The sequence below is a fragment of the Cheilinus undulatus genome, linkage group 8 (assembly GCF_018320785.1).
Source record: "Cheilinus undulatus linkage group 8, ASM1832078v1, whole genome shotgun sequence".
NCBI lineage: Eukaryota > Metazoa > Chordata > Actinopteri > Labriformes > Labridae > Cheilinus > Cheilinus undulatus.
The window spans coordinates 4,635,456-4,650,129 of NC_054872.1; the positions used below are offsets into that span (position 1 = coordinate 4,635,456).

The window sequence follows — 14,674 nt, forward strand, 5'->3', positions numbered from 1 at the left end:
AGTGTGTGTGTGTGTGTGTGTGTGTGTGTCTGTGTGAAAAAGTATTGATTATTTGTATCACACTTTTCATACAAAACACGTCGCACAAAGTGCTTTACACACAAATAAATTTAAAAAGAAAAATACATGAATTCATGTTTAGTAAAGTAAGTCATCCAAAATTCAGTGAAGCAGGTGTTTGTCTGTTAGCATCTAGGCCAGTGTTACTCAACCCTCTAAACCAAAGAGCCAAACTGTTGAAAAATACCTTTGCAAGAGCCACAATCTAAGTGGTGAAAAGTGGCAAAAACAGCTTCAAGTAGCAATAACAGTAAGTTAAAGGTGGCTAAAATGGTCAAAAAGCAACACAAATGGGTGAAAATGGGGAGGAAAAGGGTCAGAAAATAGAAAAAATGGGTGAGGCATGACAAAAAAAAGGGTTGCAGGTAGCAAAAAAATGGTCCAAAAGTGGCAAAAATTTGGCAAATAAAAGAATGAAAAGTGACTAAAATGGCCAAAAAATAGGAAACAAGTGGTATTTAATGGCAAAAGGTAGCTTAAATGGGTGAGAATTGGTAAAAAAAAGAAATGGTGAAAACGGGCAAAAATGGAAAAAAGTAAAAGAAATCAGTAAAAAGTTGCAAAAAAGAGTCAGATAAAAGTGGCAAAAAAGTGGAAAATTTGGGCAAAAACTAGGAAAAACAAAGTGGTAATCAATGACAAAAGGTAAATGAAGTGGTTGAAAATGGTGAGAAAAAAACTTTAAAAAAGGGCAAAAATGGGAAAAAGTAAAAGAAATTGGTAAAAAGTTGCACAAGAGTCAAAAATGGGGAAAAAAGGTTGGGAAAAGAGAGGTATTTAATGGTTGAAGGTAGCTGAAATTGGCAAAAAAAAAAGAAAAATTGGATAAAAATAGCAAAAATTTGAAAAAAGTGGGAAAAAATGGGCAAAAAATGGGCAAAAAAGTGGTAGTCAAAGGCAAAAGGTAGCCCAAATGGGCAAAAATGGGATAAAAGTGGCAAAAATGGGCAAAGAAAGTAGCAGAAAAGTAGTATTTAATGGCAAAAGGTAGCTTAAATGGATGAAGAGTGGCAAAAAATGGTGAAAAAGGCCAAAAAGTTTCCCTTTTTTAAAGTTTTCTGGGGGGATAATATTTAAAATTAAGACATAAAAGAGCCACAAATAATCTCAAACAGGCCACACGTTGAGTATCACTGCTCTCGGCCTTTCAGACTGGCAGGGCTCCATGCTCCAGCTGGTTCAGGGCCTGAACCTGAACACACATCCATCCATCCATCTTCAGCCGCTTATCTAGAGCCAGGCCTCAGGGATAACAGGCAAAGCAAGTCCACCCAGATGTCCCTTTCCCCAGCGACACTTTCCAACCTCTGCTGGGGGATCCTGAGGCATTCCCAGACCAGACAGGATACGTAATCCCTCCAGCTAGTTCTGGGTCGTCCCAGAGGTCTCCTCCCAGTCAGACATGCCCGGAAGGGCCAGGAGGCATCCTGGTCAGACGCCCGAACCATCTCAACTGGCTCACCTGAGCATCAGACCGAATAACTTATTAACTCAAGAAACTGAGGAAGGAATACTGGGAAAGCCAGAAAAGACTTGTGGATGTGGTGATACATGTCCATCATGTCTACCCACCATGTCTACCCACTATGGTTCATCTTGAACTGGTGTGAACACTGGCTGGTTTACAAGAAAGCATCAAGGTTCGGAGAATCCAGAACAGAACCAGAGCTGTGTCCCTCTGAAAACACTATTATTGATTTCAGATGGACACGGTTTTTGTCCTGGTTCTGGTTGTGGCTCTGCTCTGGAGTCTCAGAACCTTGATGCTTTCTGGTGAACCAGCCCGCGTTCACACCAGTTGAAGATGAACCAAAGTGAGAGGACATGATGGACATGTATCAGCTCCACTTTTGCCCCAGTCTTTCCTGCTGTCCCGGTATTCCTTCTCCAGTTTCTTGAGTTAATCATTTATTTGGTCTGGTGTTCAGGTGAACCCAGCCTTCACCATCTCTTCCATGAGTCTGGAATATAACTTCCTCTTCCTTGTTCTACTCTCCAGCTTCACCTGGAATTCTGTCGATGCTCAAATTACAATCAAACATTTTGTCTTCTCAGCAGACAACTTCTTGTACATTTTTCAATTGTCTTCTCAATCAAGGACACGCCCACTGATGGGGTCATGGTTCACAAGGAAGAACCAGAAATTTTTTGGTTCCAGTTGAGAACCAACTCTTCAGGTCTGACCCTGATTTTTTCAGTTCAAAATTAGGTTTAGGAACCAGAACTGGCACAGAGCCCTGCTGGACTTAGAGGCCTACCTGTTTGTAAAACTTCAGCTGCATTACTGCTTCTTCTGTTATCTAACCGAAGTCAACAAACAGCTCTGAGATGTACTACTGCCACCACCTGGTGATAGTACCACAGTACAGCTAGGTGTTGGAAAATATACCAAAGATTTTCATTATGTTTAGACAATATTGTCGCATTAAATCTCTCAGTTCTCACTATAAATTAACAACTGTAAGAAAACTGTGAAACCAGTGTCCATCCCTGAGCTCTATTTTAAATCCAGGCCTTCTTTAACATATTTCAGTCCATAAATGGTGTCAGCACATGCTTCACGTGGCATCATACAGACTCTGTTAGATATAACAGAAACTTTCCACTGTAGATGTTTGGTTTAGTAAACATGGAGCCCTCCTCTCCTCAGAAATTGCTAGAACAATCCCAGCCTGTCAAACACAAAACCAGAGTGTCCTGTCATTTCTAAGCTTTCAAACATGGTGGATAGTTGGTGTCATGTTGATTGATCGCCTGTGCTGTTTTACATACAGAAAGCTTTTTCAACCATCAGCTCAGAGATTTTTTTTCTCTCACAGCTAATGATGATTGACAGAGAGGGGGTGACATGCATAGGGAGAGGGGTTCATGAATCAGAGGGAGAACACAATGAAATCTGCTACCAGTGAGAGTGAGACGGACAGGCATGACTGTGTGGAGCAGTCGTCTGAATAATGCAGCAGACGAGGTTCTGCTGGTGTGGGTCGCTGTGGGGGATTGTTGAGATTGTAAATATCAGTGTGACTCCAGAGCCGCTGCCTCCTCCGCCTTCAATCTGCTAACAAAACACTGAGGTGGAGGACAGGGCGGTGTTACTCTGCATGCATGTCACATGAGTTAGTGATAGAGAAAACGAACACCACATGTATGTTTCTGACAGGCAACACCACTGCAACTGATGCAAAGTCTGAAATCCACTCATATTTACAGACTTTTCTGAAGGGAAACATGAGGATGCTGCTGGTTGCAGCAATTAAAATGCACCGTTAATTTTTATTCCGAAAATTCATTAAAAATGCAATATCTTGCACATAACGTTATGCAGATGACATTTTCTTCATGCATCCTATTCATACTGTTAACCTCGTATTGAATCTGAACTTCTTCTGTTATTTTTGGCAGTTTTTATGCAGTTGATGCTGTAAATATTATTCTTCATTCTGCTCATTTTGGACCGCTATGCATCCATAACAGCCCTCCTTGCAGAGATCAGCTGCTGCAGCTAAACCTCTGAATGTTGAGTGACACATTTCAAATCATGAACTGTGTTATCCATGTAATGTGGGCTAAATAATGCTGATATAAGATCAGGGACTTGTAGAGCAGAAGAGCTGTGTCTACAGAGAGCAGCGGTGTGTTAAATTAGAAAGTAAAATAAAGCCATTTTTACACATATGCTGATATTAACTGTAAGAGAAAGACTATTTATGACCTTAACTGTCCTAACAATGGCCTACAAAGCCTCTATTATTTTTTCGACCAAAAAAGGAGCAGAAAAGGCCGCATAGCCCATAAAAAAAACACCCTAATTTACAGATACGCCTATTTGTATGGGATTAGAATTTTTTTTTACCTGGAATTTTAACACAAAAAATTACAGACATGGTAAATTCAAATGTCCCACGCAACAAAATTATTTAAATTGCCAGAGGCCCCTGGGTAATACTAGTCCTGTGCTGATAGGGTATTAGATTGATTTTTATGAAGATGAAATAGAAAAACAATGTACGATAAAATAATAACAAAGAAGGAAAATGTCTCCACTTCCTGCTAAAGATGTGCAATTTTAGACCACACTCAGTTACATCTTATACAAATTAGGGCTGGTAGATTAATCAAAAATCAGAGTAAATCCCAATACAGCCTCCTGCAATTTTTAAATCCCAGAAATGACAGTACTTCTTTAACCTGAAATTTGTGTCAAAATGCCACTTTAATTTTTCTTGCAGCTGAGATGTTACGCATTACATATCATATTATGCATATTGAGATCCGTCGAAATATCCCGAGAGAAAACAGACTCTGTGGGCTGTGTGGCTCAGGAGAAATAGAAAGTGAGACCCTTTTCATTTTGCATTGTACCAAATATGATGACTTAAGAGAAGTATTGTTTCATGAAATGACTTGTCAAAATCCTGAAATTCTGCAGTTGACTGATGAGCAAAAATTGGAATGGCTGTTTAAGTTTGATGTGTTTAAGCTTGCTAATTTTGTCTCAAAAGCCTGGAAAAGAAGAATAGATACTTTATTTAACTAATTAACTAATTATTAGTTTGTCTCCATCTTCCTTTCTGTTCTATAATGATGAGAAAACTACCATTCACTCTGATCCTGGTTTTCTCTGAATTCTTGGTGTCATATAAGCCCATGTGGGCTGGGCATATGATTGTATGTATGACATAATAATAAAAAAAAAAAACCTTCAAAAACTATCATGCAATCATTCAAGTGTCACTTTTAAATGTACCTTAATTTCTTATAAAATATGAGAATGACAACAAAATTGTCATTCCCTTCAACATAACAATTCATATCCAATTTGTAATACGAGTCACAATCATCAGATTTTTGTTGTAATTGTTCAGCTCTTGTTTTATCTACTGTGTTGGTAAAAATACACAATAATTTTTTGCTTGTGTTTGTTGGAAAATACATAAGATGAGGAACAAAAGGAATAATCGCACATCAAATCGCAATACTGGGGAAAAAATTGCAATTAGATTATTTTCCCAAGCCCTGATAAAAATGACTTCCAACCATCACAGTAGTCTGTTTTTAGATTTTTTTCATCTTTTTAGGACTTTAACACCTCCTCATGCCACCACTTTAACATCTTTTTTCTTTTTTACAGCACACAGACCTGTGTCAGTACATGGACAAACATCCTGGAGGTCTCCATCCTGACAACGTGAAGGTACAGTTTGATCTCATTTATTAGGATGATGTCTTTTCCTCTAAGGCAGGGGTCGTCATTTAGTAGACCATGGAGCTGCTTTCAGCCAGTCACAAACAAACACAGTTGAAAGTAGAGAGCTTTTTCTTTTTGCCTTCTTGGCAGCTGGGGATGATGGTAGAACAATTCAGGACTTTAATCCAACAGACCAGCATGATTCAGAACTAGAGATGTTCCAATACCAAGGTGTTGGGTAGCGGTCGATACCGACTACCGATCTGATACCAGTGTGAACTTTCTAGACTGACTGTGCAGACTAGCAAATTATCTTAGACCTATATTTGACTCAGAACATGACTCAACAAGTAGAGTCATAATGCACAGCATCTCTGTGAGCCTAAAGTTGTTTTCCTGCTGATTATTGAGTTTTATTGTGAGATATTAAAATAAGAATAATATAGGGGGCTGCATCACAGGCTCTCTCTCCATTCTGAATGTGTTCAATATCAGGTTTACTGATGTGGATTTAATCATTGAAGTCCTGAAAAGTTACAAGATTTCCAGGCTTGCTAGCATCTATAGCGAGAATGGGAAGGCAAAGCTAGATTCAAGAGAAAAATCAAGTAAGAGGAAACAGTTTATAGTTCACAAGTTATTTAACTTTTGATAAACTGTATCATTCCTTGTCGTGTACAAAAGGACAAGACTGGAAGGCATTTTAACGATCACATTTAGAGAAAAACTGTCACATTGCCACCATTCTTTGCTGCTGCAGTGGGTCCTTTGCTTCTTCTTCGCTGCTCTAAAAATGGTAGCTTGTGCATGCAGTGCTTTCCAGCAGTGAAGAAGAATTGATTTCTGGTTTATAACCATGGACTATAGAAAGAATTGGAAAAAGCCTGTTTGACATCGTTTCTACAAATATTTGTGAAAGAATGGGTCGCTCTCAGGAGCTCAGTGAATTCCAGCGGGTGCTGTGATAGGATGTCACCTGTGCAACAAGTCCAGTGGTGAAATTTCCTGGCTCCTAAATATTCCACAGTCAACTGTCAGTGGTATAATAACAAAGTGGAAGTGATTGGGAACGACAGCAACTCAGCCACCAAGTGGTAGGCCACGTGAAATGATGGAGTGGGGTCAGCGGATGCTGAGGCTCATAGTGCTCAGAGGTCGCCAACTTTCTGCAGAGTCAATGGCTACAGACCTCCTCACTTCATGTGGCCTTCAGATTAGCTCAAGAACAGTGTGTAGAGAGCTTCATGGAATGGGTTTCCATGAACGAGCAGCTGCATCCAAGCCATACATCACCAAGAGCAATGCAAAGTGCCAGATGCAGTGGTGTAAAGCACGCTGCCACTGGACTCTAGAGCAGTGGAGACGCCTTCTCTGGAGTGACGAATCGTGCTTCTCCATCTGGCAAGCCGATAGACGAGTCTGGGTTTGTAGGTTGCCAGGAGAACGGTACTTGTCTGACTGCATTGTGCTGAGTGTAAAGTTTGGTGGAGGGGGGATTATGGTGTGGGCTTGTCTTTCAGGAGCTGGGCTTGGCCCCTTAGTCCCAGTCAAAGGAACTCTGAATGCTTCAGCATACCAAGAGATTTTGGACAATTCCATGCTCCCAACTTTGTGGGAACAGTTTGGGGATGGCCCCTTCCTGTTCCAACATGACTGTGCACCAGTGCACAAAGCAAGGTCCATAAAGACATGGATGAGAGAGTTTGGTGTGGATCAACTTGACTGGCCTGCACAAGTTCGTATGCTAGTCAAAGCTGGTGAGCAAATACTTTTGGCAATATAGTGTATTTCTGATACTAGTATCAGAATCAGAGCAACTCTATTCTAATCAGCGGCAGTGACCTTTGATATGAGAACATAAATAGCCATAGGATCATTTCTGTCTGTAGTCTGCTGGCTTTACCATTTCATGAACAAATATTAACTCAGTAGGAGTTTGATGGCAGACACACATCTCAAATAAGTAGGGACAGGGCCATGTTTACTATTGTGCAGCATCCTCTCCTCTTTTAGCAACAGTGTGTAAATGTCTGGGAAGCTGAACGGCTGTAAACAGCCTTCAGTGAACACTCATCTGTGGTGTTTTTCCTGTTTGTTGGAAGGTGTTAGTAATATTAATAAACAGGTATAAACAAACACTGATGGAGTGAATGAGGCCGTGCCGTGTTGGTGTGTATGGGGGTGTTGGGAGGTTCCATCATGCAGGAAAGTGACAGTTCAGGCTACATCTGTTACGTAACAGCTCGTACCTTTTGCCACCGAGGGATTTACATAAGTAATATGTGTTTTTCCTGCTGACAGCAGCCCGCTGAAACTCACATGAATAATTTAGGATTATTCAGAGGTGTTGCTTGGCTCACGCTGACTTTGTTACTTACTGGTGAGACGCTGGAGTTGGGGTTCCTTATCTCTGGAAAGGGCTTTGGCTTTGTTCCCGTGCAGTCATGTAATGACGTCTGCTCTGAAATGATCCAGCGTGTGCACAGTGGTTGGAATAATCCATCACAGTGAAAGTGGCGGCTCCATTATTTAGAGATGGTTTAAAAAAGGACCTTAAACATCGGAGCTTTTAGTCACCTGTGCTTGCACTGACATCTCCCTGAAGTGTTTACTCTACCACATAATGGGAAACACATCCCACATGCCCACATATCAATTAACACAGAGTTAATTTAAGAGCAGGTGACGGTAATGTAAGCTTGATGAAGCCAATTATTGTCTGATTGTCAAAGTGAAGTGGATGAGAAAATGAGCAAAAGCAGCTCACTGTGGGGATGTTCTCTACATGGATCTCACCTGCAGACCGACTCAGACACGCAAATAAGGCAAGTTTATTTATAAAACTGTGTGACGCACTGGAATTTAAAGAGCATCACCGAGGCAGAGAAATATGCATCAAAGAAAACACTGAAAGGTTGCAGAAAAAAATCCCACTTTTACCACTAACACAGTCTGAGCTCTTGAACACATCACAAAGGTCTGAATTATCACAGTAAAAAAGACAAAATATTGCATGCAAACAAGAAATGCTCAGTAATTCAGTAATTCCTGCAAGTACGTTCCTAAAAATGCTTCATTTATTTGGAATAACAAAAAACAAGCAGCATGAAGTTAACCCTATAGAACCCAGCATAGCACCGGCGCTACGATTGGCATATTTCAATTTTGATTGGTGGTAGATTTGAAACCAGATAAGATAGATCGATCCTTCTTTTTTCATATAAAATCTGGGGAGCTACACTAACATTTCATACATTCACCATGTTTCAGAGCACTTTTTCATTGCAGTGATGGGTTTGTAAAAATACACAATAAAGAGCACACAACAACAATCTTTATAATTGAGACCACGAGTGTTCCTCGCTGAAATACATCATCACGTTGTGGACCTGACATGTCACATGATTCTTACATGCCCCTACCCGATAGGCTCCCCTCCCTCAACAACAGGAAGTGGCGTATTTTCCCGGGGGTTGTAGCTTTTTCTGCAGAATACACAGAAGAACTTAGCCTGCACACGTACTCGCCCTCGCTCTTGTTTCACCCCTACGTTTTTACAAAAACACTCAGACACACAACCCACACACACCAGACATCCATCACACACACCTTCCACACATATGTAGTTATGGATTCACAAGAACCTGGTCGCGCCAAACGGTTTTACAGCTGGCGTGAAACTTTCAAACTAGTTAACAGTGTAATATGAAGAGTCCAACTACTCATCTGGCTTGTTTTTTAACAGGTTACAAAATTGGCTATACCTCAAAAAGCAAGTTACGTACTCCAGACTCCAAATAAATTTCCTGTGGTTCCAAAGGATATTGTGCAACTTTTTTACATTTACAGATTTGAGAGATACAGCTGTGCAATTACTGCATTTTGAAATATATGTGGAAAAACAAAAAAGAGTTTCATTTTTTGTAGATTTATTGCAATTTTAAGCAATTTATTGTAGTAGTTAAGACATACAGTGCTTAACAAATTTATTAGACCACCACCAAAGTAAGGTTTATGCCACAGCAGCATCATGAAGTGCTTTAATGCAGACTCTTTCATTTTCAGTCAGCTCTCCACATTTTACCATTTTGAACAGGAATGAGGGATTTCAAACTGAAGTCTCCCAAATTTGAGCTGGCTCACTGGGCTTCTCTGAGAAGTCAGAAATGAATCAAGCATAACATTCAACCACTAAAACTCATTTTTCTGTTCAGGAATGCAAGTAAATAACTATAATTTGACATATTAATCAAGAAATAATAATGTGTTTTACTATTTTTTCAGTTTTTTTTGTAAATCAGTAAATTTGAAAGTTCGTGAATAACAACAATAATTGTATTTTAGCATTAAAAATATCATTTGGGTTGAAGAGCTTCTACATATTGGTGTATTAACCATTGCAGAAACATAAAAAATGATTTTGGTAATTACCGATGCTGTTAATTTAGGGCAGCTGTGGCATAAACCTTACTTTGGGAGGTGGTCTAATAAATTTGTTAAGCACTGTAAGTCAATACATATTATTATTACTTGGGATATAAGGGTTATATTGATGTTAAGCAAATCAAAATACTCCCAAAAATTGCACCACAGTATGTAAACATGCAAGAATATGTCCTGGTGGACTTGCACAATGGTAGGTTTTAAGAGTTAAGGTTATTATGACAATTTCTAGGTTCAACTTTATTTTTTCCTTCAGTTAAATGTCAAAATATGAAAAACTGGAGGTGTAAAAGTTGTGAAAATCAGTGCAGATACTAATACAGATGTTTAAAGCAACAGTTTACTTCTGAAACAAATATTTTTGTCCTCGCTTCTAATGATGTAAGGCGTGGAAAAGCTCATGAGCACAGGAGCACATGGTGTGAGAAGAGGGCGAGAGTATTTGCCTCAGTAATCATATTTAAAATGACAAAAGCTGTAAATAAAAAGGAGACGTGTGTGTTTAAAGATGTAGAGAGTTTTTATTAGATTTTATGAAGTTTTTTTTTATTTTGCATTTGCAGAAGTTCACTTTTTCTTTTCATTGCCTCAGGGCTATGGAGCTAAATTCATGCCAAAAGTGTTGTTAATTTGAAAAATATCATAATAATAATTTAGAAAATTACATTTGAAACTGATAGTTTAAGGTTCTATCCTGAATTTGATAAATAAAAACACTGAACTTAAACTAAAAATAAGCATAAGCGACTTTTTTTCCTACTTAAATATACTTTAGATTCAGCGCTGTGATTATTTTGATTAAATAATAATGATAATCAAAAAATCTGAAACCAAAAATGAAGATTTGAGTGTGAAATAAAAAGACTTGAATCTGAAAACATTAAACCTGCAACTGGAAAAAACACCTTAAATGTGAAAATATATTTAAAAGAAAAAAATGAAAATGAATGATTTAATCAAAATAAATACAGAGCTGAATTAAAAGTATATTTAAATTTGAAAAAGAGTCACTTAGACTTGTTTGTTGTTCCAGTTCAGGGTTTTTATTTTTTAAACTCATGATCAAATCATAAGCTTTTGGTTTCAAATGTATTTTTTTCACTTTTTTTTTTTCAAATTAACAAAACTTTTGGCATGGATTTAGCTCCATACAGGGCAAAGTTGTGCAAAAAAGGTTACCTAGAGAGGCGTTGCTTACAGTGTGTTTGAATTAGGGCTGGGCAGTTAAATGCAAATTAGATTAAATTGCAATATGGCCTGCTGCAACTTACAAATCGCAAAAGTTGCAATATTTCTTTAACTTGAAATGTGTCAAAATACCACTTTCAAAAAATCTTTTTTTTTGCAGCAGAGATTTTATGCACATTATGCAAACATTCAAGTGTCATTTTTTTATAATGGTTTATAAAAATCTTCCTTTTCGTGTTTTATGTACGTTTTTCTTAATCAAAATGAGTGATATAAAAATGATAATGCCCTTAAACAAAGCGAATAACATCACATTTGCAATATGAGCAAAAATGGTTAATTCATTCTATCTAAAACTGATGAAGCCTAGTTTTACTTCACTCAAGTCATACCCCAGCTTGGATCAGCTGGTAGCCAGCTTCACCTCCTCCACCTCAGCCACCTCCTCTATAGCTTAAAGCTTGTTGCACCCTCATATTCAGATTGATGCTACTATAGATTAGTTGTCTCTGAAATAGTTTCATTGTTTTCATTATACATTATCATAAATGTTTCCATCCATATGGGGGTTTCTAGCTATGCACTCCCCGGGTTAGTCAAGCAGCATGCTTGAGCGAGAGCTTCTTTTGAGCAGAGCCTTATCTGCCATAAAAATACATTTTGAAAACCCATGACAAGGTTCAAATTTTAAAGAGCATTCTCTCTCTAATTTTAGTTTTTACCTCCGCCGAGGAGGTTATGTGATCGACAGGGTTTGTTAGTTAATTTGTTTGTTTGTCAGCAACATAACTCAAAAAGTTATGGACGGATTTCGATGACATTTTCAGGAAATGTCAGAAATGGCATAAGGAAGAACTGATTAGATTTTGGGAGTGATCCGGATCACCTTCTGGATCCAGGAAGTTTTTTAAAGGATTCTGTACTATTGGGAGATAGGGCTGATGGCAGATGTCTGCGCTCTCTGATTGTTTTCTAGTCTTTTTAATAAATCTGACAGATAAAAACAAGGAGTCTGCAACTCTTTCAAAGCACAATGTGGAAAAATTTCAAATCTTAACAAATTTGTTCAACTGGGCACCGGTAGTTGAGTGGTTAAGGCACGGAGGCAGCCCGGGTTCGAATCTGGCCTGTGGCACCATTTCCCACATGTCTCTCTGCGCTCTCTTCTCTGTTTCCGGGTCTATCCACTGTTCTCCTCTATCAAATAAAGGCAGGAAAAGGCCCAAAAATAAATCTTAAAAAGAAAAAATTTTCTTGTAAAATAAAAAATCCTTGTATGTATTTAAAAGTCACTGACAAGTCTGGAATTATTTTAGATATCTGAAAATGAGATGTTTATCTAGATTTGTCAGGTCAGTGGGGCCTAAAATAAGTGTTCAGGGGTATTTCTGACTAGAAATAAGATAGACTGAGGTCTGATTTTTGCAGGTGTAGCTATTTGTTGTTTTAGTTATTGCTTCTCCTTATTATCACATTAAAGAAGTCAAAAACAGCAGATCAGTGCTGGTCTCAACCGGTCCAAGACGGATACAAGACCGAGTGAGAATGCTCTCATGTCTGAGTCAAGACCAAGACATTCAAAATGTGGTCCAAGACCAGTCTCAAAAACTGCAACACTAGTTTTAGGAACCAGTTTCTTCTCAAATACAGTCTTGGTTGACATGAGAATGTGACCACCAGCCTACCAGGATATTTCTCAGCTACATGTTGCAGACCTTACAGCTGTTTATGCATGCTTCATTATGTAAATTAGTATGTAGCAAAACCTGACAATGATTTCCAAGCCATAATGGCAACATCATAAAAAATGTCACACTATAGTTTTATTATGTTTAGAGTGCATCTTTCAATTAGCAGCAGAAGTCCTCCTGTATGCAGTTAAAGGTGAGGATGCTTTGGGGCATCCAATTAACAAATGTATGTAAGAGCGACAGAGCACTGATTGAGGTGTTGTGTCTAATCGGGTACTCCAAAAGCACCTCTTACTTATATTTCAGATGTATAGTATGTTCATGTTCAGGAATTAGTGACTTTTTTGAATTTCTAAATCGTGGATCAGAGCTGATGGAGATATGATCAAGTGTCAGTCATGAGAGTTTAGCTACGATTCAATTAAGGCCCAAACATAAGCACCATAAAGGGAGTTGATGTCTTTTATTAGTGTGTTTTATGACTGACTGTGAGGAAGTGCAGCCACTCAGCCATCCTCCTATTTACTAATCAGCTTCATAAAAGCTATTAGTGACTCCACTGGTGCAAGATCAAATTAACATCTAGAGACGCACTCAGACGCTCTCCGCTAATGTGATTAATGGTCATGAACCAGAGAGCTGTCTGTGTGTAAAGGGTGGTCTATGTATGTTTCATCACTTTAAAAAGTTTCTGTTCAAACTAGATGATCCAGGCTCAAATCTGTTGGAAACTCAGGTTCTGCAGCACCATTAACTTGTTCTCGCCCCGTGCTCTGTACTTGACTGCAGTAATTGAACACAGTGAGTATGACCTCATCCCGCTGCTGCTGAAGTGCTCTTCTTATTAGATTATATGCAGTCAGCTGAAGGGCCGCGTCTCAGTCACATCTCGCTGGATCAATTGGAAATCGACACCCAGAAACCATGTCGACAAGCCAAAGATCAGCCAACACTTGCTCTCACAATTCAATTACAAGGGAAGCCACTGATGGCCCATAAGTCATCAGTGTCATTGTGTCAATACAGAGAGCAGGGCGCCACGGACAGCAGCTGACAAATGTTCTCTACTGAACTAAAGCCAAGAAGACACCCCAGCCAGCACGTCCATAGACGTCCCATCTAGAGATCCTGTGGATCTCTAGATGGGCCCTATATGAGACTCCTATGGGCTGATCCACACTTGCAGTTCACATGGGCAATCACAGGTGGTGCCAACATGGAACCCATGGATAAACCCACATGGGACCCATATGGTGGCCTGCATATAACCCATATGGGGCCCACATGGACATGCTGGCTGGGACTTTAGCCATATCAGTTTATGACTACAACTTTAAATATTACAGCATGATGAATTTACATTAAAAAGCAAAAGAAAGGTAGTCTAAGCCTTTAGGAGTGTAATGGTCCGGTCCAAGGCAAGCCTTCACCGGCCCACTTATAGACTTTTTTTAAAGGAAAGGTTTTAAATGAGTCTGAATAGAAGAGAAAATGTTTGTTACTGGACTGAAACTGGGCAGTGATCTAACAGGAGACTGGCTCCTCCTCACACACTATTTTTAGTGACTTTAGGTACCACAAGCAGGCTCAGTTTCAGCAAGGGTGATCTTTAAGGATTAAATCATAAAGAGTCTTCTGGGAAGGCTTTCCACAAGGTATTCATCCCAAAGGTGTTCTATCAGGTTGAGGTCAGGACTCTGTGCAGGCCAGTCAAGTTCATCCACACCAAACTCTCTCATCCATGTCTTTATGGACCTTGCTTTGTGCTCTGGTGCACAGTCATGTTGAAACAGGAAGGGGCCATCCCCAAACTGTTCCCATAAAGTTGGGAGCGTGGAATTGTCCAAAATCTCTTGGTATGCTGAAGCATTCAGAGTTCCTTTGACTGGAACTAAGGGGCCAAGCCCAGTTCCTGAAAGACAAGCCCACACCATAATCCCCCCTCCACCAAACTTTACACTCAGCACAATGCAGTCAGACAAGTACCGTTCTCCTGGCAACCACTGAACCCAGACTATCACAGTACCACGCTGGAATTCACTGAGCTCCTGAGAGCGACCCATTCTTTCACAAATGTTTGTAGAAACAGTCTGCATGCCTAGGT

General features: G+C 39.3%; 1 protein-coding gene across 3 annotated transcripts in view; it reads left to right on the plus strand.

The window, feature by feature from the left end:
- Nucleotides 1–14,674, plus strand: part of cdk14 (cyclin-dependent kinase 14) — a 391,958-nt gene that overhangs the window by 175,063 nt on the left and 202,221 nt on the right. For all 3 annotated transcript variants that reach the window (XM_041794334.1, XM_041794335.1, XM_041794336.1), the window contains one exon: nucleotides 5,192–5,254. In XM_041794334.1, coding sequence (XP_041650268.1) covers nucleotides 5,192–5,254 — 63 coding nt within the window. The remainder of the gene's footprint in view (nucleotides 1–5,191; nucleotides 5,255–14,674) is intronic.